The sequence below is a fragment of the Pleurodeles waltl genome, chromosome 12 (assembly GCF_031143425.1).
Source record: "Pleurodeles waltl isolate 20211129_DDA chromosome 12, aPleWal1.hap1.20221129, whole genome shotgun sequence".
Lineage (NCBI taxonomy): Eukaryota > Metazoa > Chordata > Amphibia > Caudata > Salamandridae > Pleurodeles > Pleurodeles waltl.
Window position 1 is genome coordinate 617,478,913 of NC_090451.1, and position 26,111 is coordinate 617,505,023.

Here is a 26,111-nt window from a genome sequence, read left to right on the forward strand (position 1 = left end):
GAGTAATTCATCCAGTACAGGGTTTTTCCTTCCATACTGGGACTTGTAGTCCTGATTGTATAATGTGGTCAAAAGAACTGCAAATACCAGAATGAGGAAAAAAACATGTAGTGGCCGAGCTCCTCCTGCATGGAATTGGGAAACTTCATAACAACTACTTTGCAACCAACCAATCAGGCGTGGGAGAGTATGGACTGAGTGATAAGATCTTGTACCCCCTGGACAGTGTAAGGAGCATGGTGTCTAGAGAAAAACAGTATGAGAAACTTGGGGTCATTGTACTGAAAGGGTGAAGAGCTGGAGGATATAGGCACAATGGGAGGAGCTCGGGGTCCATGGACACCGCATTGAGCTAGAGATGCATGAACAGAGCGTAAGCAATGTGGTGACCACAGACACACGGTGTGAGGAGCACTGTGCCCACAGACACACAACATGAGGAGGAGGAGCATGGTGCCCACTGACAATGCGAGTAGCATGGTGCTCACAAACACACAGTATAAGGAACGTATTGCTCATGGACACACAGTGTGAAGAGCATGGTGCCCACAAACACAGTGCGAAGAGTGTGGTGCCTACAGACACAGTGTGAGGGATATATTTCCCAGAGACATACAACTTGAAGGGTGTGGTTCCCACAGACACACAGTGTGAGGAGTATAGTACCCACAGACTGTATGAGGAGCGTTGTGCCTACAGAGTGTGAGGACCATGGTGCTCATAGACACACAGCATGAGGGCGCTGCCCACAGACACTGTGTGAGGAGCGTGGTGCCCATAGGCACCCTGCATGAGGAGCATGGTTCCCACAGACACACAGTGTGAGGAGCGTGGTGCCAATAGACTTGTAGTGTGAAACGCATAGTGCCCATAGAGAGACAGCGTGAGGAGCATGGTGCCCACAGACACACTGTGAGAAGTATGGTGCCTAGTGATAATGTGATGAGCTGTGGGATCCATGAACAAAAATGTCGGGACATAGACACACAGCATGAGGAGACTAGGGTCTCTAGACCCACAGTGCAAGGAGCTTGCTGTTTATTGATAAAGTGTGAGGAGTTTGAAGAGCATGAACATGCTTTAGTTGGGAGTTAGGGATTTTGGGACAGACAGATGGCTCAGGTTTCCCAGAATCATTTAGTCCATATGTTTTCGGTTTGTATTCTTTGACTTCTGCTCCACACTTTAGATTGGAATAAACAGAATGACAAGTTCCCGAATGCAAAGCAAAAAACTGAACTGGATGAGCTACTCACACATGGACCCGGGAAACTTGAAAGCTCTATGATGTGATGTTAGGGAGCTTTCTACCTAGAATGTGGTTTTATGTTGTTGGAGGAACATCAACTGTGTTAGGGGTTTGAAGCAGATGGTCCGAAGAAGTTCCTTACTTTAGCCAGGACCATTACATTTGCACAGATATACAGTTTTAATGACAAAACTATAACGCTCACAAACAATGTGTGGAAATGGCATCACCTAGTATATTGATTTGTTTTCATCATATTAAAATATTTGTTTCAAGCATAAGTCAGAATTGCAAAAAAGCGCTTTTTTGTGCTTTCCTAATTTGGATATATTCTGAAATATTTGCACAGTTCATTTACGGCCATTTATATTGTGTTGTATGCTAGGAAACAAAAACCTTTCTTTTCACTTCCCCAGATCAAATTGTCAGATAAAGCCTCTCAGTTTTAAGTCAGGGAAAGAAAAGTGAATACTAAGCTCCCTCAGAAGACAGAGCCTGATATTTTACCTCTGTCTTTGAATGCACAGAAAATGTGACAATATAAGAACAAAATGTAAAGGTCTGTTAACAGAAAGTAAGCACTTGAGGAAGAATGTAGTGAACAGGCTGTGCTCCATTGGAGGGACAAAGACGTGATGGACAGCCGAAAACAAATATAGCCAACCAATAGAAAGCAAGCAAGTGTGAGTTACAAACCGCAAAGCCAATGGTAAGCAGCAGGTGAATGCATTCTTAGAGCAGCTTTCAGAATGCCCCTAAAAAGTCTTAAGCAAACCTTGTAGGCTTCGCCCTAAAAAATAGTTTGTTATTTTCTTTCTGTGTTAGCGCCATACTAAAAAGCTTTACACTAAAAAATAAAAAACGGTGTTAGTTCGCATTCATCAGTTGGGTTATATGTTCAGATTTCGCCTTAACCTCCCTATGACATCCAAAAACATAATGTGTATTTTATGGATGACTTCAACAGCGAAGGCCCCTTCAGAATGTGAAGGTATTTTGGTTTCAAAGCTCCATTGATCCACAAGCTGGGAACACTATATTACCCCAGCAAGTCATAGGGTTGAAAGACCTGTTTGTGTGCCGTCCCTTCCGCACTGTCCTGCCTCCAGAGGCCCATGCCTCTCATTGTTAGCACTTGCAGCTGACGCCGGCATCTTGGCAGTGAGATAATGACGCCCGTTGTGATTCCGCGCGGAATGTAGATATGAAGAGATGGGGACCTAACAGGGACATCGCACGTGGCGACAACACATTTGAGATAGTTCGTCAGCTTTGCAGATGCTAGTTTTTTTTGCGCTAGTCTTTTGATTAGAAGGTTATTGGGGGACGGTTTGTCACCCTCAAGTAAATACTTTTACGGCACAACTCGTAATTCTGATCTTTGCTCATCCCTGTTTAAACCGAGACTGGGATTTCCTTCCTGTCTTGTAACCAGGCCCAGAGACTGGGAACCAAGGTAGCAGAAAAACCTTTTTTGAAAAAATTGGAGCTGCACTGATTTAAAACAACAATCATTTATGTACAATATTCCTTTTTTGCTCCTCATTCCAAGTTCTTGTATATGCTCGAGACAAGGCTTGTATTAAAAAAAAAATGGTCTTTTATTTTCAAATTTTAATGGAAGGCAAAGCCACAAATCAGCCAAGGCGCTTTGTTCCTGGGATTCGCAGCACATGTTATTAGCAAAGGGATGAGCCGACCTAAACCCGAAGGGAATTCATCCAAGAAAACAAATGTATACGATTTGTGGGACTGAAAATACTATGATGGGCTCCTCACATTTATCTTGTCTTGCCTTCTCTGTCTTTTCAATGGCAGATGTTCAGAAGGTAACCTGCTAAGTTTGGTGTGAAGCGTTCTGCAGCATATATGTCAGATTCACCTCCCCTTTTGTTTCGATGGCTTTACCACTGCTTCATGGCAATATCAACAGCATGTTCAGCACAGTGGAATTTCCGCTAATTTCCACACTGGCATGTTTTTTTTAACTCGCACTAGGGTAACCAGGCATCCCGGATCTACTGGTGGTACAGTCCTGCTTTCACAACTACCCCAGTCACTTTCAATGAACTTAGCACATGATCCGGTCTTCAGAGAGAATCGGCTGAACACAGAGGAGGGCAAGTATTTTTTTGTTCTAGGGAAGAATTAGGTTCCAGCCCTAAGCAGAAACAAATGAAGTATCTGTGTGGTATAAGTGGAATTCAATTTCCTTTTGTACCACATTGTGTTTTTTTTTTGTTGAAAGGTGCACTCCAATTATTTTGAGCTCGTCGTTGGTGCACAATTGGAGTGATGCTTCTATTTTTGTGGAATGTCACAGTTTTTTGTTGCAAAATATGGTCACTCTAATATGGGGCCAGATGTACAAAGCTGTTTAGTGTTTCCAAACAGGCCGATTCGCAGAAGTTTTTTTTTTTAATTTACAATGCCCTATTTGTGATTCGGTAACCTATTGCCACATTACAAATTGGGTTTCCGATTCAGTATTAGGAAGGGGAGAGTTTAGGGCGTCCCTTCCTAATACCGAATCGCAGTGTTGTGTGTGAATTTTTTGCGGCTGAAATGCGGTTGCAAAACATTTTACCACCTACTTCAAGTGAAGTGTGAATGTTTGTAAATATTTGTTAAGAGCAGGTAGCCGTCCCACGTACACTGCCTACTCTTAAAAATGTTAAAGAAAACTTTTCTTTTTTAAAATGCATCCCCTTTTCCTTTGAGGAAAAGGGAGTGCATTTAAGAAAATAAGGATCCCTTTACTTAAAAGTAATCACAGACATGGTGGTCTGCTGACCCCAGCAGTCCACCATCCTTGTGATTTTAGCAATTCCCAATGGATCGCAAACCAAGACCTACCTAATTAATATTTATGTAGTAGGTATATTTGCGACCCAGTGGGCATCATAAAATATTAATACACACATTAGTACATGGGTGTATGTGATTACCAAATAACAAATAAAAAAAAATCGCTATTTGGTAATCGCAAATCACTACCAATGTATATCTGGCCCAAAATTATTTATTGTAGTCTTGAATTATGGGACTTTTAGTCTTGATTTATAATCTAATAAACAAGACTACAAGTCCCACAATTCAAAGAAAAAAACCTGGACTGGGGTAGCACATCATGCGTGAAACTGGTAAACTTGGCAGGGCTGTTTCCAGGCCTGACTCAGTGTGCAATTCGTTCATTCCATGACAGTGAAGAGTAAAGGGAAAGAACCTGGCCGTAAATCACCCTCGAGATTACTTTGTTTTGTGTCACCCATGTGTGCTACAACTGGTTCCGCGAAGAGGTGCACACTGGCCCTGTCCCCGGCTCCGGAACTGTGCGGCCTTCGCTCCAGAAATAGCAAGTCTTGTTGGCCGATCCTTGCGCGCGCGGCCTGGGCCCAGTGGAGCACGAGCCTGCTCTGTCATTGGAACACCCAGCTGTCCAGGAAACCTCGGAAACAAAGGCAGGAAGTGGACCATTGAAGGAACGCACCCTTGGAACGAGTCGAGAGTTCCTAACGTGTAGGAAGGGCAGTGGTGGAGTCATTGGAATAAAAGTGATCCGAAACCAAGGGCAGAGCTGAAGACTAAACTCAAGCTCTGTGGGAGCAGAGTCCTCTGGGAAGGGCAAAGAGGAGGGGCTGGTACATCTTATCTGTAGTGCATTGGCAAGCCTGATATTTACCATAAAATTCACTACAAATATCATAAAGCCAGCGCCACTACGATTATGCGATTCAACATCTCCTGCATAATTCAACACAAAATGGTTTATTTTGCAAAAGGGTCAAAAAATACTTTTGAAAGCACTGCACATGGTGCATGCAGTGCAGTGGTAGGCAATTTGCAAATGTTAGCTTGTCACCCTTCAGTTGTCCAACTTGTAATAGTGTGGAAAATCTTTTGGTCAGGCTTTAACAATCTGTGTTTAACTGACATAATACCTAAGTAATACTTCCACTGAATGCACCTGTATTATGATGGGTATTTTGCCTTTTTTTGCCACATAATTTAGTTGATACTGCAACAGAATTTGGGCCTCCATTGCCACATAATTCCAGTGGCCCGGCTTGAAATATAGTAACTTTCAAGAGCACGTTGGTCACTTGTGAGGTCTCAAAACCTAATGTACTGCACCGACTTGTTAATTTTTTATATGTAAAGGTATTTATTAGAAAATAACTCTTTAATGGGCAGATACGGAAACAAGCCACCCTTTTTACCTATCCAAAGTGGCATTCACAAGCTCAGCGCTTGTGAAAGTCACAGACGGAAGGGGGTTGGAGGATGAAAAGGCCCCTTACTGGTTATGCAGAGGAATTTATCAGCCCAGTTTCCAGCAACTGTGTTCGCCTATAAATCACTATTGTTATGACAAAGGGGTGGTTTGCACACGCAGTGTCTTTCAGGGAAGTTGAATGACAAGGACATCTGCCTAGGGGTACTTGCTCCTCTTTTCAAGTATTTTGCTTTACATTTGAATAGTCGGCAAAGAGAGTGACCCTGCCGATTGGAGGAATGGAACATTCCACTTAACATTTGACATCTGTACCTTTTGGCCACACCTTTCTTTATAATTAGTTTGCCTTCTGGGACTCCCAGGTTATTTCTGCCATTTATAAACTCTGCACCTACCCCCTGTCCTCAGTTTAATTTCTCTGAGTTCGTTGGAGGGGCCCTGCACCCAGGAGCTCAGAAGAACAATGGACCGGAAATGAACCAGTTATTTTACAGCAAGAACGCTTTGGTGGTGAGCTTCCGTTTTCCTGATCAGATGCAGGGGAATATTGTAGTTTTTTTTGCACGGACTTCATTTTTTAAAGGATTTAGGGACCTCAAGTAATATTACAGTTTGCAAACCAGTGGTGTGCAAATCGCACACTGACTCGTTTTGCGAATCGGGATGTAAGTTGCAATGCACCTATGTACCAATAAGTTGCATCGCAAATTGTTAATCCTTAGGAGATCTCAAAATTACCTGCCTAATTAATTTTAATTAGGCATCTTGCATTTTGCAACCCCCTGCGATTGATTGGCTGCAAATCCAAGAGACCGCTGACCACCATCCATTCATATGCTATCCCAAAGGGGAAACATTTTTAGGGCAAGCGCTTTGATCTGTTGTAATCTATTTGCTTAAGTTTGCCCCTCCTTGGCCAGGTTTGTTACCGCTTTGGACACCGACCAAGTTACATGGATAATTGCACGTTTGCCGATATGTTTCACTGCGAGCAACCTTCTTTTTCCGTTTGTGTCTCTCCTTAGCACTCATACTCATGGCACTTTGAATCAGCTCGCTTATGTCAACTGTTTTACTTTTCATTTTCAATTTATGTGGCAAGAAAAGTCCAGTTAGGAATTTACAATGCTAATAGCTGTAACTCGAGCAAACGCAAGACCCATTGCATAGCAAATGCTTGTTTCTGTCTTTTCAGCACACGAATATGGTGGGAGGAAAGCAGGCCCAGATATTTACACAGGGGGACCTAGTTAGTGTAGGAGTACCAAACATATAGACACAATATAGAATGTTAAATTCATTTACACAGTGCATGTCTGTAATGATTCATAATACTACAAAAAGACTACATACGCATATAAAAGGTGTCTCTTCCGATATTCCTGTGGAATCTTGCCAGTGCTTTTATTTCTGAACATGTTTTCCTAGCTTCTCACCAGTTTTCAGGAGAAAATAGCAAGTAGGCTTTTGGGGTTCTTAAAATGTAGTTTGTAGTTAACTGCTAAAGTGCTGCTCCAAAGCATGGTGCTGCACCACATGGTACTGGCCGAACTGGTGCTTATTTTCTGGCAGTGTGCTCCTTCTCCCCTTGATTGTTAATTTCCTCCAGAAGATATGTGGTTGGCGAGCCATGCTTCGGAATGGTAGTTTACCTGATACACTGTGTCATTTCAAACACCTCCAAACCTACCTACTCCTTTCTGCTGAAGACTGGCAGAAGTCCAGAGATATGAATCCAGAAAAGCAAACATTGCAGGCGCCATCGTTGGTGGCACAGCCATCTAGTTGTACCACAAAAACACTATGAACTGGATTTATCAGACTGTAACGGAAGCTCCCTCACTGCGGTGGGTGCATATGGGCAGCTCAGTCTAATGTTTTTTGGGAGAATGTTTTACGTGATTTGACAGTTCTTATTGTTGGGAGCTCTTGATAGCAAAAATATGGCATCCCATAGCTACGTACTTGAATGTTTCCTTAATGATGCATTCTGTTGAGGATTTAGTGTTTAAAGTGCTTCGGATAGTATTGTTAGTAGTTCAGTGAAAGCCGGTTACATAGCACATCTTAGTTGTATGGAATGGATGAACCTTGTTCTTTATCATGCAATTAGATTGAAATTTATTTGTGAAGTAAACAAAAAAGGTGGTGGGTGGTATGCTTGCGTTGATCTCAGTCACTGGCAGGGACAGCTGCCACTGAACGGGGGTGGCGGGTAGGGTGGGGGATAAAAAAAAAAAAAAACACTTACCTTTTTCCTCCGCAGACTGGTTCGTTTACACCATCCTCCTTGTCCGGGAAGCTCACAGGCTCCCAGACTCCCCTCAGCCAATCACGAAGCTGCTGTCACCAGCATGGCAGCAGCGTCGTGATTGGTATGAGCGCCCTTCTTCGGCTTTCACAGAGGGAGTGAAGGCCTGTGCACGTTCTCATCCCGGCTGTGCAATACAGCCGGGAGGAGAAATGCAAAGTGCACATGTGTTTGGCCGGCCACACACGGCCGGCCAAACACACATGCGCACATTTGGTGCACGAACCACTCCTCTCTCCAGCACCGCTCCGCCCTAACCTGGCTCAGCTAAAAAATAAAATGATAATAATGATCCGTTATTTTCATTTTATTTTTCTTTCTGCTAAAAGCAGTGGGGCGTTGCTCCTGGTCATTGATAATTACTCGTGGCCGTTTCCGAGTCCATTTTTTTTTCCCCACCGACAGTGCCACCTCCGATCAGACTCAGCCATATGCTAAAGAGCTGTAAACTTGCTACAATAAGAGCAATCCAGCACGAACTGTCAAGTCCGGTGCTCTGTGAATCGGAACTCAAACAACCCACGACCAGTTTCACTCTAGTTCGGGGCTTTTCAATATAGTGCAGCTTGACTCCAGTGGCAAAATGAGCACAGTAACTACATCTGGGCATACCTGTGACCCTTAGACCGTCGCACTGAAGTAAACAAAAAAAGTGATGGGTGATTTGCCTGAGGTAATCTCACCCACTGGTAACTAATATGGATTTCAATGGGTATATTTTAAGAACTAGCACAAGCGCTCTCTAGGAATATTTCCATTAGCTACTCTAAGACATGTTGCTTTTAACTTGTTTGATCAAAGTCTAATAATGTTTGCAGGCATCTCTTTTCCTATGAACCACCAATGATTAAAAAAATGACCAGTTTCTTGTAATGGCAAGAACTTTAAAAACAATTCTTCTATTTTTTCTACCTAATTCATGTTTAGGTTACTTAATGAAAGACAAAAAAATGACTTATACATGTTTTCATTGTGGTATCATCCTCTACCTTTTACTGAAGTTCCTTTTCTTTGTCTCCCGTTAGCTTTGAGTGGGCACTTGAAGGATGAACGGTTCAGGCATTTACCTGGCCACGGAAGATGGTGCTCCGTATGCTGTGCGGGGCCCCAAGCAGCGCAGCCAATCAGCGTTGGAGTCACACTCAACCCACCAACCCCAGGAGGATGCAGACTGGGGATTGGCAGCTGAGGAAGAGGGGGACCGATTCCTGGGGGTGCCATTGAGGAGACACAGCCGCCTGAGATCTTCCATGCGCTCTCAGGACCCCTTCAGGAGGCACAGCTGGGAGCCAGGAAAACAACTCAAGAGTGAACTGGACGATGACCAGCTCAGGTATCTGATCATAGTATTCTGTCTTTATTGGTGGAGTGACCTTTCCATATCTTATAAAAATATTAGGAGCTACCATGTGTATACAGGATACTTGAATATTCTCACAGTCACTAAACGTCATTTCGAGTAGCATTATCATTTTTATGTACACTGGGAGTAGTTTATTCCTTCTAATACTTGGTCAGTTTCTCGCCTCCTTGATAATAACTCATGAGAGAGCTCTTTATCCAGGTGAAGATAAGTAAACAATGTGCAGCTCTGAATCCGTGACATGAAAGCCAAATTACTTCGGCTTATTTGTGCATATATGTGGGCAAGAGATGTGGAGGTCGCCCAGTGGGTACTGCGAACCAACACAAAAATATTTTCATTCTTAGCCTATTAACAGATATCCATATTCAACGTATTTGGTAGCCCAGTTACCAGTTGTACTGTGATATTAAGGGTGGCGTCGTTGCTGTGTATTGAAATCTAGTTCAATAGGTAAAAATGTAAGAGGTTCGTTGTTTTCTTGGCAGCTAATGGCTGCCCTCCTAAGACCAGATCAATGCAAACTGAATGCAAGCACTTTCTTTCAGTATTGTGTAGCGGCAATGGGTGTTGTCCCCGGAGAGATGTATGAAGATAGTGCGGCCTCTAGCTAAAGGCACTATGACGTCAGAACTTCACTGAATAATTTAGCATATGATTTTTATGACTGTAGCACTCGCCAAATAAAATAAAATAGATGTTGCAAAGTTTACACTGATATCAGTAAGCTTCTATGAGCTATGATTATAGAAAGCAAAAATGTTACCAAATTCGCCCTTACTACCGGTGTTCAATTGTCGTAAGCTGTTTTTTTGGTAAGTGAAAGAATTGAGACTTAGGGCGTTAATTCATTTTGGCAGGATCAGTTATTGTAGGAGAGGGTCAAAATTGGGGCTTGAGTCTTCTGCTTCTGTGACCAGCAGACATAAGCTGATGGTGACTGGCCCCATCTTGACAAATTAGGACAAGTAGGGAATCCAAGCTTTTTATTCTTGTCGCCTAGTTCCGGAGTCCACAGAGTGGGATGCAGGAATGCAGCTTCATGGTCTTGAAACATATCACGTGTACCCAGGGATGTGCTTCGCTTGTCGCTATTCCAGAGTCTCTCAGGGCATTGGAATGACCCAAGAGGTCTTTGCAGTGAGCTTCTACCCCTGAACACTCTCCCGTAGGCTGGGTTTATTTGTGTTTTTGTTTGCTGGTTTATTGTGCTGTGTTGTTTTGATGTATCATATTATTATGTATTGGTGGTTATCTTTAATGCTGTCATGTTGCATTTTTGTTCAGCTGCTTTTGAGTTCTTAATGCACCAAGTAGCCTGTGGGGATATTCCAGCTATTTGCATATGCCACTGGGTTTGGGATAGCATTCTACCTGTTGGCGCTTTCAGCCCCACTTGCCACTATGTGGTCAGCGACAGGCTGAAAGGTCGAATTTTAAAGAGAGTTTCCTCCAAAGTGTGGTTGAGATTGCTCAAGGGGTTATTTCGGCGGTGGGTCGTGGAAGAGGAAGGAGATGAGGGGTAAAAACTTATTAAGGATGCAAAAATTGTATTTTTTTATGTTTCGGAATGGACAAAGGTCCCGCATGGCTCTGTAAAACGTACTCCACTGCCTCGAATTCATCATAGGAAGCTGTAGTTTATGACCCTTACCTAAGCACACAGTACAATCATGCGCATGTGCTGGAGGTCCTTTCGTGGTATGGATTGAGACCTAGAGTGGGGCTCCGAGGTCAGCAGGGGCACACCAGGTGAACCTAGTTACTGAGTGTGACTGCCACCAGCTTGCCAAGTGCTGTACTGATGGGGCCCCCTGAAGCTCCCCACCCCCTGCATCGCGAGGGCTGCAGGGGCCTTTGTTGCCCCACTGCCTTACCAGACCATACGGGCAGTTGTCCATTGGCCTTTCCCACCTTTTCCAAATAGGTCTGTTAATCCCCTGCAACCAGGTGCTTCGTCCACCCAGGAGTACATGAATGTTGCATGTGTTAAGGATGTGTATGGAGCACGTATGACGGAGGTGGCCATGACCACACAGGGATACGTTTTAAATTTGCTGTATTCAGTTATTACTTAAAACGGAGTGAGCAAGGGAAGGCATCCCCGACCATGATATGTGATTGCAGGAATTCCTCCAACACATTCCAGGAGAGATCCTTTGTAGTAAGTCAGGCAGATCACATTTAAGGAGGGGATACAGACGGTCCATATAAACCGATGGAGTGTCCTCCTGCCCTTTTCTTGTCCATTGTTTTATGGGAGTACTACTCCTCTCCACACTTTGACAGCTAGTTAAGTTAGACCGCCTCCCCTGCCTTTGTGCTGTTGTTTGGGTTTTTTCCAGTCTGGAGACTCCCAGCACCACCCACCTTCCGGATCTCACACCTTGTGACCAAGTCCTTGGTGGGGCCAGCCAGAGTGAGACAAGCTAAAAGGCAGGATTGCCCAGTACCAGTCTCAGAACTGAACTATTGGAACTCCTGTTTTCTTCTTCTGTATGTTGATAGCACAGTTTTCCAGCCAGTGTACTGAGATTTCTCTACCACAATCAGGGGTCTCCACATTAGTGGCAAACAGAAAAACCCTATGCTCCATTCTTAGGGTGTTCTCTACCAGCTGCTAGTTCAGAACCAGAATCTTAGGGACTGCACACTAGACTGCCTGGAGGAGCGGTGCCTTAGACTGTCAGAAGGGGCTGCTTAGACCCTATTTTGAAGGAGAGAGTGAACAGCTGGTCAGAAGAAGCACTGGAGATGTCCTTGCTTGATGAAGTTGTTACTCAGAAGAAAAGGGCTGTGAAGAAGGTGAGGCAGGATTCGCCACAGATGCCCACTTCTACATCAGTGAGGGACTTGCAGTGCTCTGAGACAGTAAAGCTGATGGATCCAGAAGATAATTCAGTGGTAGTGAAAATGTTTACCGCTGGATGGAGGGTATGTAGTAACATGGTACATACATGTTCACCGAACTGCAGTTCACACTTTCTGGTCAAGAAGAACCAAAAATACCAGCAGAGAACCATATGAGACAAGATGCTAGTCTTCATGACCAAGTACAAACCAAGATAGCAAGTTGTGGGCATCTTGCTTGTTTGGGTAATGGGTTTTGTTTCTGGGGCCAGCAAAGAACCTAGTCCACAAGATCCATCAAGCCATGAGCCCTAAGGCTTCACCACAGCCTGCTTGACTTAAACTGGTACTGGAACCACTTTCCTCAGGTCAGCAATGTAGGCATTTCTGTATTCCAAAAAGTGCGTCCAGGGCCGGGGTCACTTCTCCTTGTGCTCCCTGAGCCATACGTAACACGACACATCAAGTTTGGTGGCCTGCACCAGCAAATAATTAAATGAAACAACTATTAAAATAGTGTGTAAATGTGGGAGAGTGGATGAAGGGGGAGAGACGAGACTGCTACCTCCAGGGAGGGAATTTTGAGACCAGCTGACTGGTTCTCAGGGGCGTTTACTGTAGAGACTCTCCCGCTTCCAAACCTTTTTTTGAATGGTCCCCAGTAACTGGTCAAGAACTATTGCACACAAATACCCCAGGAAGTTGTTGTCGGGAGCAGCAAAGTCTGCCTCTTTCACAATCCCTCACATAATAGTCCTAGCGAGCATAAATTGTTACCGCTGAGATTTTATGTTATGTATGGTATTAAATTTAGTGCGTTTTGACTAATACACATTTTTTTCCAAATAGCTAGCATTGAGTGAACGTTGAATTATTGACCTGGGTTGAGGACCGAGTTTCAAGCACACCTCTTCTCTGAGCAAACCTTAGACTGCTCGACTTTACTATGTTGAGGGACAAGTGCTAAGAGGGTGCAGCTGATGGTCAGTTTTTTGGGATCCCATAGTGTAGTCAAGCCCCAGGAGACAGGTAAACGGCTCTGATTGATACAATCTTAGCTCCGTAACATTTGACGGAACTGGATCTCCTAAAAATTTTCCCACACTACGGAGCAAGGGTCAGATTTAACTAAAGAGAAGGGCCTGCCCTCTATATTTTGCTATCAGTACAAATAAGGATGTGATTAACAATAAAAACAGCAGCATATGCATTGAGGGCACTCTTTTTCCCCAGACCATAGGGATCCGTTTGAGATCTCATGACCACAAATATATTTTCCATGATTTTTGCAGTCAATAGTGAACATTGCTACTTCAGTACATATGTTAGGGTCATGTGTCAGTCCTTTCAATAGCTGCCAGAGGTATATATTTTCATGGAAGCACACTGACATGGATTTCCTTTCCAAGTTTAAGGAAAAATTCTCATTTTCTATTTATAAGTCACTCTGGATGGGTGCGTCTCCATTTTTTGTTTGGAAAAATAATGAGGCACATGGGCCAGATTTGACCTGGGTTGATATCTGCTCGGCTTCTTGATTGGCAGGCTTTTACGAGGCTTTAATACACAGCACAGATGGCTGTGAAGGGGATACTCACAGACACATACATTCCAATGCTCTCTACTCTTTTTGCTATTTTTATACTAGGCGGCTGAACCTGCTAGGGACCACCTCCTTCAAAATTGTGTTCAAACTTACATCAACACAGAAAAGAAGCATTGTTAAAGTCAATAGATCTAGCCTTGGCAAGTTATGTGGTTTACAGTGTAATTAATTTACTTATTTTTAAACCATATTCAATATAAATTAAAGGATAAAAGTAACAAAAATGAGGTATTGCCTAAGCATGGTGGGCCTATGTTTGCAATCAAAAGACAAGGAAAAATGCCCCTTTTTAAACATGGCAAGCGAGGGGTCCGGTTGTAGAAATGTGTGTGTGTCAGCCAGCCTCTTGAAAAAAAAAGAAAGGGCTTGTTAGTAAATACACAAAATTGAAACTGATTAAACCGATGAAAGGGAACGTTGCAAATGAGACAATGGAAGAGCCCTGGACCTGAAGTGCCCTCATATTAGGTGGATGTGCACGTGTGAACAGAGATAACACTGTCCTTCATAGAGCACTAGAGCCAAAGGCTGAAGTGCGTTTAATCAGTCCTGTGCGTAGTTGTGGTCCGGGAGCAAAAAGTGAATGACACTGGAACACAAAATATGAAAAGGGTGGACAAACCCTATTTTTATTTATGAATTTATCTGAATTCATGAGGTTAGTCAGAAGCAAAAAGCCAAATCTATAAAGGATATATGAAATTGCATGTTTTGCTATTGATTTGCACGTCTCATAGATTGGAATTATAAAACCAAATGTAACGCACAGCAGGTGGGTCATTTAGACCCTGGTTAGCAGCCGTTCTGATCAGCAGAATGCCTTACCTCGGCTATCCTCAGGTCTGCATTCCATATGTAGAGGCCCTTCCTGTCTGGCTGGGATCCCCGTCTATTCAATGCTTCCACTTGTGTGAGTGAAGGCACAAGTTAATGCCCACTCTGCATTCTCTTTTATTTTTCACAAGTTCACTCAAAAAGCAGGAGTGAGTTTGTGAAATACAAAAGTTTATGGATTTATATTCTGCTAACATTCTAGGACGCTGCTCTAGACTATGATGTACCCCATGTTGGATCCAGACATAGATAATCAGTGATGATCACACCACCCTAAATGAGAATGGGTAACTGCCACATTGATGGGGGTCCTGTAATGGGTGACTACTGGGACAAGGCTTTTTGACAGCAGAATCTGCAGGGCCATCAGAAACCAATCGGTTCATTCACCTCTAAATGGATTGGGGGAAATCTCGAGATTGGTGGATTAGGCATTTGCCAATTTTTTTTACAATTGCCCCATATCTGCAACCTCTAAATAATCTCCTTTGTTGTTTTTCTTCTACTTCATTGAAGAGAAATATACAAGCTTTCCACCCACAATTCATGTCCACTTAAGGTAAAATTTCTTCACTCAAACATACTGTTTTGTCTATAGATCTCAGATCCTAATGCATTTTTTTTTCATGAAGAGAAGTCCGCATTTTTTAAAGATATACAATGCTTCGGTACTTGCAGAATATTCTTCAGATAAATCTGTCCTCACTTCAAAAGGACGACAATTTGCCTTAAGTGGTTAGCAGTAAAGTATATTCTGATGTATGGATAATATAGTCCACAAGCCATATATTGGAAAGTCAGAAATCATGTCTGTGGGCCCAAGACTTTTCAAGATTAAGACCAGTAGCGTAACTGTAACATTTGATGCCAGTTTGAATTAGGAGCCTATTGCTGGCATCTTGTTAAGGATATTCGGGGGACACCTCACTTTGCTAGGAAGGATAGGTGTGGCAACGTACAGCCTATCACAGGTAGGGAGAAACAGATTTATCTGATGAATACTGTGGTCTGCCACAATCTACTGCCACCTTTGCTACTCATCAGAGGTGGTCTAGAGGTGTCTGATGGATACACATAAGTAATTTGGTATGGTATGCTATGTTAGGTGAAAATATTCTGACGATCATGGAGGATCTAACCTCATGCTTAGCGCTTAATTCGTAAAACAATATGTACAGGGCCCATCATTTTTTTTTTTTTTGCAAGCCGAATACCAAGGATGCCCCCTCTCGTGCCTCTTCCTTTCACTGCCTTAGACTTCCTTTATTTTATCTGCCACTTGCAGGTTATTTTAGTCTCTCTTTGTCACTTGTCCTATCTTTCTTCCTTTTTTCTTTCGCTCTCTCTCTCTCTCTTTTAAAATGTAATGATAAGTGTGCCTTGGTCCCCGAAAATGCTTGACATTGACCCCCGCCAGTAACTACCGGCACAAATTAAGCACTGCTCCCCAAATTCCCAATGTTTTCAATGTTCCTCTAGTCTTAGGACAGGCAGCTCTTATCTTGGACCCAGTAGTGCTTGTCAGCTCTTTTGCAGCCCTCGGCTGAAGTCATCACAGATCTGACTGCTTTAAAACAAGGACAGCAGAACTCCATGCTGTCTGCACAAACAGAATTGTGGCTAAATGTGGACAGAGCCTTAAGCAGCGCCTGTTCTACTGCTCTTCCTCCCAGGACACGTTTTGGCCGAGCGTGATGCGATTTGGGCCATTAGGCTGGCGTTTCTGATTGAAATTGCTCTGTAATTGTTGGCTTAGTCATTTGCTCATTGTTCCCCCCGGGCATCCATGCATGCTGTCATATACCTTTTAAACATGGATAATTACACCTTGTCATTTCACGATCCTAAAACTTCTGGCGTCGCTTGGACGGTAGAGTCTGAAAGATCTAATTTGAGTTCTGTGAAATTAATGTCTGAGGTTAGTTAGCTGCCAAAGATTGCTGTTGGGGCAGTCTATAACACCGTGAGTGTTCGGATTAATCTGCATAGAAGCACGAGGAGCAGGGTGTTAGAGTTCCAGAGAAGATTGTGTTATAGGTGCGCAGAGCTCTCCATACACTAAAACAAGGCAACTTTTGGACTTTTTGCTGTGTCAGGTTCACCACTATATGTATTGTTAGGGCTACTGTCTTACCTCCAGATGCACCTGCCATGCGTGAATCACCAGCCTATCACCATATGGACTATTTGTGCTTGCAAATATGATGCTAAATTATTTCCCCATCAGGTGTTGATGTTTTCAAAGTAGTGCAGCTCATACTGAAGTACTGAGCGAACAAACTTATCCAGGGTTACTAACTGTGGTGCCCACCCAGTCCCGAAGGACACGCTATAAATAATGGCGCCAAAATGTATATTGTACTAACCTTCTTTTAAAGCAGTTCCTAACAGGCGCCCCTGAAATAGTCCTGCCCTTTCATTGTGTCCACCAAGCAGCGACTCTTTCCGTAGGGGGCTCGGGGATTCTTCATGTTACATACCTTAGCAAAAATGTACCGAACTTATGCTATTTGTTCACTTAAAACATCCATTAAAAAGCCACGGGTAGTTCCTTTCCATGTGCACTTTGTCATTGATCTCATAATGTCCGGTTCCAGACGGACGTCCTGTCCCACAGGGTGTACCATGTTGAGATCAGAGACCTCACACTTCCAGACTGCACATATATTGTTGGGTTTCCATAACCTCGGTATTATACACACCTAGTAGATTTCATAAACTCTAAACTGTGGCGTTCTCAGATAAACAACGGGCAGGTGTTCACCTGTCCCGACAGAATGATGCTCATATGGTTAGGAGTGTTAGGAACTAGAAAGAATCTGCAAGATAATCTCTTATTTTGAGGTGATATGGGGGTTTTGAGTGTTGGCATCATATCCTGTAATGCTAATATGTATTTTACTTTCCTTCTGCGAATGAGCAAGGGCGTTTGCAAAGATTCTACACAGCATAGCAAATGATCAGCGCAAAGGGGCAAATGTTACATTCACCTCAACAACATTTGATGACACATCTTTAATTAGATAGTCTAATTCGTACCTATTTTATAATTAGATTATTAATAGCTATCTGTATTATTTTATTTATGTTGAGTCATATAAAGCAGCCTCTCGTATAGCGCTTCATATCATCCGACCTGAATTCGGAACACTGTCTTTCAGCAACCCTTGCCCAACTGGTCCATGGTAAGTCACCTCACCCTACCACTGGTGTTTTATATACGTTTCTTGTCTGTCGAGCAAAGGTGTGTGCACTCGGTGCCTTTATTGTACGCAGGATTTTGAACAATATTACTGTTCAGATTGTAGAATGTGCACAGAGGTCTACTGCTGTCTGGTCTACTTTCCATCCTTACTTCCATCCTTACTTGCAAGATGATTTATTCTCGTAGACACAATTCAGCTACTGTGAATAGAGCTTCCGAGAAAGGAAAACCCCTTCTCCGCTCCGGCAGTTAACTTGCGCCGTAGGGAAATGTGACAATTAAGGACATGCTTTGTTAGTCTCAGAAAACTGTATGGCTCTTTTTAAAATTAAATGCTTTTTTCTAGGGCTTACTCTAGGCCTTATGCTTCCATCTTACACTCCAGAGCATTTAGCGCATGAACAGTGAACCATGATAATATACAGCAAAGCTGTGTTGTAAGCAACATATTATAAAAATACATTGTTAATATTCCTTAGATAAGATCAATCTCACAGATTTAGGCTTTGGACAGCAATAGTCATAACGAATATTTTGTAAAAGGTTTGATTAATATAGATGTTGAAATCCTTCTATGCACATCTGGAAATGACATTAGAGCAGATACCCATTGTTAATAAAAATAACACCAGCAATAGATATCTCCATTTCAACACAAATTATTACTTTAAATGGTTTCCAACTACTCTTAGTAAGATAACCATGTCAAATCAATATCTTGAGCGAAAATGGTACAGCCATCTTGGATAACGTTGCTTGGGCTCCTGCCACTTTCTTGTATTTGGCACTTTACACATTGACTGATTGATCTGCAAGGACTTTCTGATCTTGCCTTCCACATTTGAACTCTTCCACTTTCTCTTCATCATCTCCCTACAGAATCAGATTGTCCTGGAAGAGTTCAAACAAGTATAAGTCCCACCAATCTGCAAAAACCTTCTGTAGAATCTTTTATACCTGGCAATTACAGGAATGTTTCTGGTTTTATCAAACCCTCCTTGGCAAAAGTCATCGAGTGCCATGTCTTGAGCCAGCTCAGATTCTATCACAAATCACATCTGGACCTGGTCCAAGTGAGATTATGTAGAATGAGGGAAACCACATCTGGACATGTCCTAACGTGGTAAGATCTTAAAATCATAACTGGTGACAGCAGCGACACAGGGATGCTCTGGTCCTTGATCTATTGTTAGTAAATTCTTACATCCTTTTCACTAGGTCTAAAAGACCTTGGAATCCAGAAATCTGAACACTGAAGTGAACCATGGGTACTGTGCCTCAATTGTATCATTACATTTCGTTAGGAATTTGACTAAATCAAACATTGATTAAATGTAACATAATTTTTAGACATGCCAACCAATATATCTTTATGCAGTTCTATCCAATTTAAATACTTCAAAGTCTCTGGACAAAAAGGAAAATATTTATTAACATAATTTAAAGTGATGGCACACAAACAGGAATCCTTCCAAGGTGCACAAACTCTGCAATGGTGCAGAGGTTAGTGTGCACTGCCTACAATAGGATTTGTCCCGACGGCTTACTGTTTCAATATTAATTCCTATTTGTAGACAGACTCATAATGATCCTACGCATTGGATTTGTGCTATGCACTGCAGCACACAAGCAGTGTGAAGTTTTTTTGGGAAATTAACCCACTTCCCATATTTGCACCCACTTCAAATCAGCATTTTTGATTCAAGCCCGGTGTGGCTATCTTTAGTAAATTGACCTTTGCATCAACACATATTGAGTGTTTGCAGTGGTTAGCCAAATAATGGTAAACTCACAATGCAAAAAGGCTCAAAACAGATTTTTTTTGCACTGCAAAACATTATTTTACCACAAAACACCCCTTGCACTGGATAATAAAAAACATGCACCCTTATGCAGTCTGCTTACCAATGCAAATCCTTAGGTCCTGGGCAAGTGTGTGACCATCTACTTCAGACTCTCCCCACAGTAACACATGAACAAAATGGTTCAAGCATGCATCAGTACACGAAACTCACTCAAACTACCCCCCACCTAGCCTATTACATGATGCCAAAGACCACATCCACTGTGATTCTTGTTTGCCTAGTCAATGGTAACATTCTATTTTAGGCCTCTGAGTTTGGTCACTTGAACACTTCAGAGTCCCAAAACTGTGAGCCCCGCTCCCACCGCTCACATTATATCACAGCAGAACAATATAGAGCCACAATACACAGAAGCATGTTTCCATTAATTGAAAACAATTTCACACTGTACTAAACAATAACATGCCAGATCAAATCATACCCTTTTCACATAGCAGTTCTCATCACCAAAGAACATAAGAAATCACATCATACGCTCTAACCATATATCACATTGCACCACACCTAATTGCAAACAACCATACTGGGCAAAGTTTTACAACGAAACCACCCTTTGATTTCAACAACATATCATCAGATAGCACTGGTCATCTCACAACACCCAGCAGTGTACCACTCCGATAGCTACAACAACAAATCACCCAAAATCTCACCCAGAACAACATTGAAAACCATTCCACCTCATATCACATATGGCATTTTATTCCCATATACATATGATATGCATATCACGTAATACCACCTCACACCTAAAGTGGCAAATTGTACTATCTATCAAAAACAGCTCAAACTGTTACATCAGCACACAACACAATCATCACTCCACGTGATGGCATTCAACAACATACATTATGACTAGATTCTATATACCGCAAAACACCTTCTTACAAAGCATTACACAATATCACACCATATGACACTAAACATCACCGCTGCACAAGTTTCCACAAGCCATCACCACATCACATGGCACCAATAACACAATATTCAATATTAAACATTCATTCCACATGATTTACCACCCCAATACTGTACACCCAATAGTGCATGCATATCTTATTTTGCTGTTATGTGCTTTTTAGGTCAAGCTTGAGAGCTGTGCTGTCACTGGACTCAAGCTATTATCAGAAAAATAGAGCGTTAACAAGAACAATTGAAAGAGTGATTTTTGGCCCCACTCACATTGTTTTTTTCTGTTTTTTTTCTTTTTTCCTCATATTACCAAGAACGCTTCATACGGCCAATTATGGGTGTGCACGGGTAATACCCACGCAGGTACTATGTGGTCAGGTAGCCTTCCTTTAAGCAAATCTCTGATTTGCATGCTTAGACATAGACCAACACTTTATAGAGGGAGCCTTGCTATAACCATTGGACGGTTTCACCAAATCTCTCCTTCTGCCATGCTTCATATGGTTCCTACTCTAAAACCCTTTTCCAATAGTGGAGGTTCACTTTGACAGCTGTTCCTTAAGGGTGTAGGATGGACAAACACTCTTCCACTGACAAGGGCTCGGCTTGTATCCATCTTTTGCAGAGTTCCTTTCTAGTCAATAGGACCAAGTAAAATAGCAACAACAACAACATACTCGACGTCTCCCAGTCTGGATTCCGCAAAAACCACTGCACCGAGGCCACCCTCATCGCCTGCACAGACAACATCAGGACCAGACTGGACAAGGGTGGCCCTCATCCTTCTAGACCTCTCTGCAGCATTCAACACACTATGCCACCAAACCATTCGTACACGCCTTTTCGACGCTGGAATTCGCCACGAAGCCCTGGACTGGCTCACCTCCTTCCTTTCCGAAAGAACCCAAAGTGTTCGCCTCCCCCCATTCCAGTCCAAAGCCACCAAGACCATTTCTGGGGTCCCCCAGGGATACTCACTCAGCCCCACCCTCTTCAATATCTACATGGTTCCGTTCGCCAGCATCGTCCGCCCACACGGTCTCAACATCATTTCATATGCCGACGACACCCAGCTCATCCTCTCCCTCATGAGAAACCCATCTACCGCCAAGAACAACCTACACGCTTGACTCCTCGCCATCGCTAGCTGGATGACAGCAAGCCACCTCAAATTGAACTCATGAAAAACCGAGATCATCATCTTCGGACCCAACAAGACAGCATGGAACGACTCTTGGTGGCCTACCACCCTAGGACCACCCCCGCCACCCACCACTCATGCACGCAATTTCGGCATTATACTCATCTTGTCTCTCTCTATGACTCATCAAATCAACGCCATATCGTCCTCATGCTTCAACACCCTCCGCATGCTGTGCAAGACCTTCAAATGGATCCCAATAGAAACCAGAAGAATGGTCACACACGCCCTCATCAGCATCAGACTGGACTACGGCAACGCCCTCTACGCAGGGACCACAGCCAAGCTTCAGAGAAAACTCCAGCGCATCCAGAACGCCACCGCTCGTCTCATCCTCAACCTCCCTCGCCACAAGCACATCTCCGCCCACCTCAGATCCCTACACTGGCTGCCCATCAACAAAAGGATCACTTTCAAAATACTAATCCACGCACACAAAGCCCTCCACGACACCGGACCGGCCTACCTCAATGAACGAATCAACTTCCACATCCCAACCCGCCAGCTCCGCTCTGCCGACCTCGCCCTCGCAACAGTCCCCCGCATCCAACGCACCACCTCCGGCGGCAGATCCTTCTCCCACCTCGCCGCCAAAACCTGGAACTCCCTCCCCACCAACCTACGCAAGACCCAGGACCTCCTAACTTTCAGAAAGCACCTCAAAACTTGGCTCTTTGAGGAATAACACCCCCTCCACCCACAGCACCTTGAGGCCCTCTCGGGTGAGTAGCGCACTTAAGAAATTTGGTTTATTGACACACTTTGATCTTTCTGAGGACTCTCCCACTTACCTATTCCAAACAATATCGAGACGGGCCTTACCTGTAGATTGCTGTTTGTATTTGCATTTAAAACCTTACCAGATCTTCCCAATAGGGAACCCGTCCTGGGCATTTCACAATCATGTGCATGTCATTAGCCCCCTTCAACCTGCATTTTGCACATCTTTACTCTCTTGCACTTCTACATTTTCTCAATTTCGTGGGAGCCCAATAGAATATATAAAGAGTAAAGAGATGGTTCCTTTTTAATGGAGCAGATTGTTTATTCCTTTCAGTGCAGCACTTGACGGAGCAGAAATCTTGTGATTCCATTGAAAAACAGTAATTGTATTACACGTTTTCCTTATGCGGAATGCATCAGGACTATGTTGATTATGGTGGCAAGCAAATGATCAATGCCATAGTCCTGATTGGATAACTGGGAAAAGTTATCCCAGATGCAGAAGTTCTGATCCATTTATTATGAAACGTTAAGTCGGAGGCAGAAGGCCTGACTTAGTTAACATGAATAACGTGTTAATGTGAATGGCCTTTTAAGAATGGCTTTTGTTACCCTGTGTTGAAGACTGAAGACTGGTATTTTGTTTGTTTCAATCTCACAGATTACCATAGCAGACAAGGCTTTGATGCAGAAAATTTGCACAGTGACAATTCTTGTTTGGCCCTCTTGCAAGGGTAGTATATTGTTTTGCTGTTATTTTGTACACAATCTTGTAATTTATTATAATATGCCTGATGGTTACCTTGCTTCACAGCTTGTGCACAATACTGTAGGCCCAGCTTTCTCAAGTGATAAGCCAGTGATGAATACTAAATGCTGTATTGTTTCCTTTGAAAATGTTATGTTAGATGCCAATGTTTATTATGAAACATTTTTTAAAAGGCATTATGCCCGTCTTGTTTGTTGTGAAAAACATGTTAAATAATAGACTTTTAAGGGTTGATTGATATTACACAGATGTATACATTCACAGTGGTTTTGTATCCCGCTCTTCTTCTATTAGCCTATTTGAGTGTCATTCACATTTTGCTTACAAGCATGGCAGCTTACAGCAAGTGGCAGTGGGTCATTCTGCTTTAGCGATTGGCTCTACCACTCTACGATTTATGAAATTTTGCCTGATCACGTCAAGATTTACCTGAAAATAAGTGTATTTGGGCACAATATCATTTGAAGATGATTGCCTGGTGCAATAAGCTGCCATCTTAGCATGGTATCATGTATGGAGTGTCATTGTCACTTCAAGATGGCCAACAGGCCATCCCATTTACTGCCAGGGAAATGGGATGGGATAGAAGTAAGCCAAGGATGCCTCATTGTACTTGGCTGAGTATCTTAAATATGAGGATCCATATTCCACACATAATCTACAGGGAGTGCAGAATTATTAGGCAAGTTGTATTTTTGAGGATTCATTTTATTATTGAACAACAACCATGTTCTCAATGAACCCAAAAAACTCATTAATATCAAAGCTGAATATTTTTGGAAGTAGTTTTTAGTTTGTTTTTAGTTTTAGCTATGTTAGGGGGATATCTGTGTGTGCAGGTGACTATTACTGTGCATAATTATTAGGCAACTTAACAAAAAAAAATATATACCCATTTCAATTATTTATTATTACCAGTGAAACCAATATAACATCTCAACATTCACAAATATACATTTCTGACATTCAAAAACAAAACAAAAACAAATCAGTGACCAATATAGCCACCTTTCTTTGCAAGGACACTCAAAAGCCTGCCATCCATGGATTCTGTCAGTGTTTTGATCTGTTCACCATCAACATTACGTGCAGCAGCAACCACAGCCTCCCAGACACTGTTCAGAGAGGTGTACTGTTTTCACTCCTTGTAAATCTCACATTTGATGATGGACCACAGGTTCTCAATGGGGTTCAGATCAGGTGAACAAGGAGGCCATGTCCTTAGATTTCCTTCTTTTATACCCTTTCTTGCCAGCCACGCTGTGGAGTACTTGGACGCGTGTGATGGAGCATTGTCCTGCATGAAAACCATGTTTTTCTTGAAGGATGCAGACTTCTTCCTGTACCACTGCTTGAAGAAGGTGTCTTCCAGGAACTGGCAGTAGGACTGGGAGTTGAGCTTGACTCCATCCTCAACCCGAAAAGGCCCCACAAGCTCATCTTTGATGATACCAGCCCAAACCAGTACTCCACCTCCACCTTGCTGGCGTCTGAGTCGGACTGGAGCTCTCTGCCCTTTACCAATCCAGCCACGGGCCCATCCATCTGGCCCATCAAGACTCACTCTCATTTCATCAGTCCATAAAACCTTAGAAAAATCAGTCTTGAGATATTTCTTGGCCCAGTCTTGACGTTTCAGCTTGTGTGTCTTGTTCAGTGGTGGTCGTCTTTCAGCCTTTCTTACCTTGGTCATGTCTCTGAGTATTGCACACCTTGTGCTTTTGGGCACTCCAGTGATGTTGCAGCTCTGAATTATGGCCAAACTGGTGGCAAGTGGCATCGTGGCAGCTGCACGCTTGACTTTTCTCAGTTCATGGGCAGTTATTTTGCGCCTTGGTTTTTCCACACGCTTCTTGCGACCCTGTTGACTATTTTGAATGAAACGCTTGATTGTTCGATGATCACGCTTCAGAAGCTTTGCAATTTTAAGAGTGCTGCATCCCTCTGCAAGATATCTCACTATTTTTGACTTTTCTGAGCCTGTCAAGTCCTTCTTTTGACCCATTTTGCCAAAGGAAAGGAAGTTGCCTAATAATTATGCACACCTGATATAGGGTGTTGATGTCATTAGACCACACCACTTCTCATTACAGAGATGCACATCACCTAATATGCTTAATTGGTAGTAGGCTTTCGAGCCTATACAGCTTGGAGTAAGACAACATGCATAAAGAGGATGATGTGGTCAAAATACTCATTTGCCTAATAATTCTGCACTCCCTGTATTAACACAGGAGCCTCAAGCAACCGTCAGTAAAACCATATATCATGGCTCGTCGTCCAATGTTTTGATTTTAACTGCAACTCTCGGCTACCAGTGAGACTCAATGCACCTGGCAACTAATTCCCATGAATATTCAGCTGCTGTGGATTTTACATAGTAGTTGAGTTTCATAACATTCAATACAGAAGCTTTGCGCTGCAACCGATTCACTTTTGATTTTAGTTTTGATTTACAATGTAAGTATTTCAGAACTCTGTTTTAATATTTTTATTTCATTGATCATACAATTCTGATTTACACAAATCAAATTAGATCCTTTATTTCGGTAAAAGATTAATGAAAGTAGCATGTGAATGATACTGACTGATTTAAGTAAATCATATTAAAATCTACACCACTGTCTTAACCGTTGCAAACAATTCAAGAGAAATAGTTGCACCTTAAATACAACAGCTTGCTTACAGAAGTTGCAATTTCTTCCATCCAGTCTTCTGTGCTACGGTTTGATGGTGACTTAGAGTTTCTCTTAAATAATATTTAAAATGCTAGCATTACAAGTTTATCTTCTGAATTTCCCTAGGTCAGTAGAGAAAGACTAAGCCAAGTTTTAAAACCCAGTTAGACTACCAACGTTATTTTCTGCAACCACTGTAGTATTTTTTCATAATAGACTGACTCATGTCACAAGGTTCTAATTTGTTTGTTACATCTCCCACAATGCCAAGGTTCAGAAATCCTGGCAGACACGTTTTGTTGATTCCA

At 42.7% G+C, this 26,111-nt stretch overlaps 1 protein-coding gene across 5 annotated transcripts in view; it reads left to right on the forward strand.

Annotated features, from left to right (window-relative positions):
* The window catches only part of ARHGEF2 (Rho/Rac guanine nucleotide exchange factor 2), a 575,049-nt gene that overhangs the window by 159,079 nt on the left and 389,859 nt on the right, over positions 1 to 26,111 (forward strand). For all 5 annotated transcript variants that reach the window (XM_069217923.1, XM_069217927.1, XM_069217926.1 and 2 more), the window contains exon 2: positions 8,823 to 9,130. In XM_069217923.1, the coding sequence (XP_069074024.1) occupies positions 8,844 to 9,130 (287 nt within the window). In that variant the 5' untranslated portion in view covers positions 8,823 to 8,843. The remainder of the gene's footprint in view (positions 1 to 8,822; positions 9,131 to 26,111) is intronic.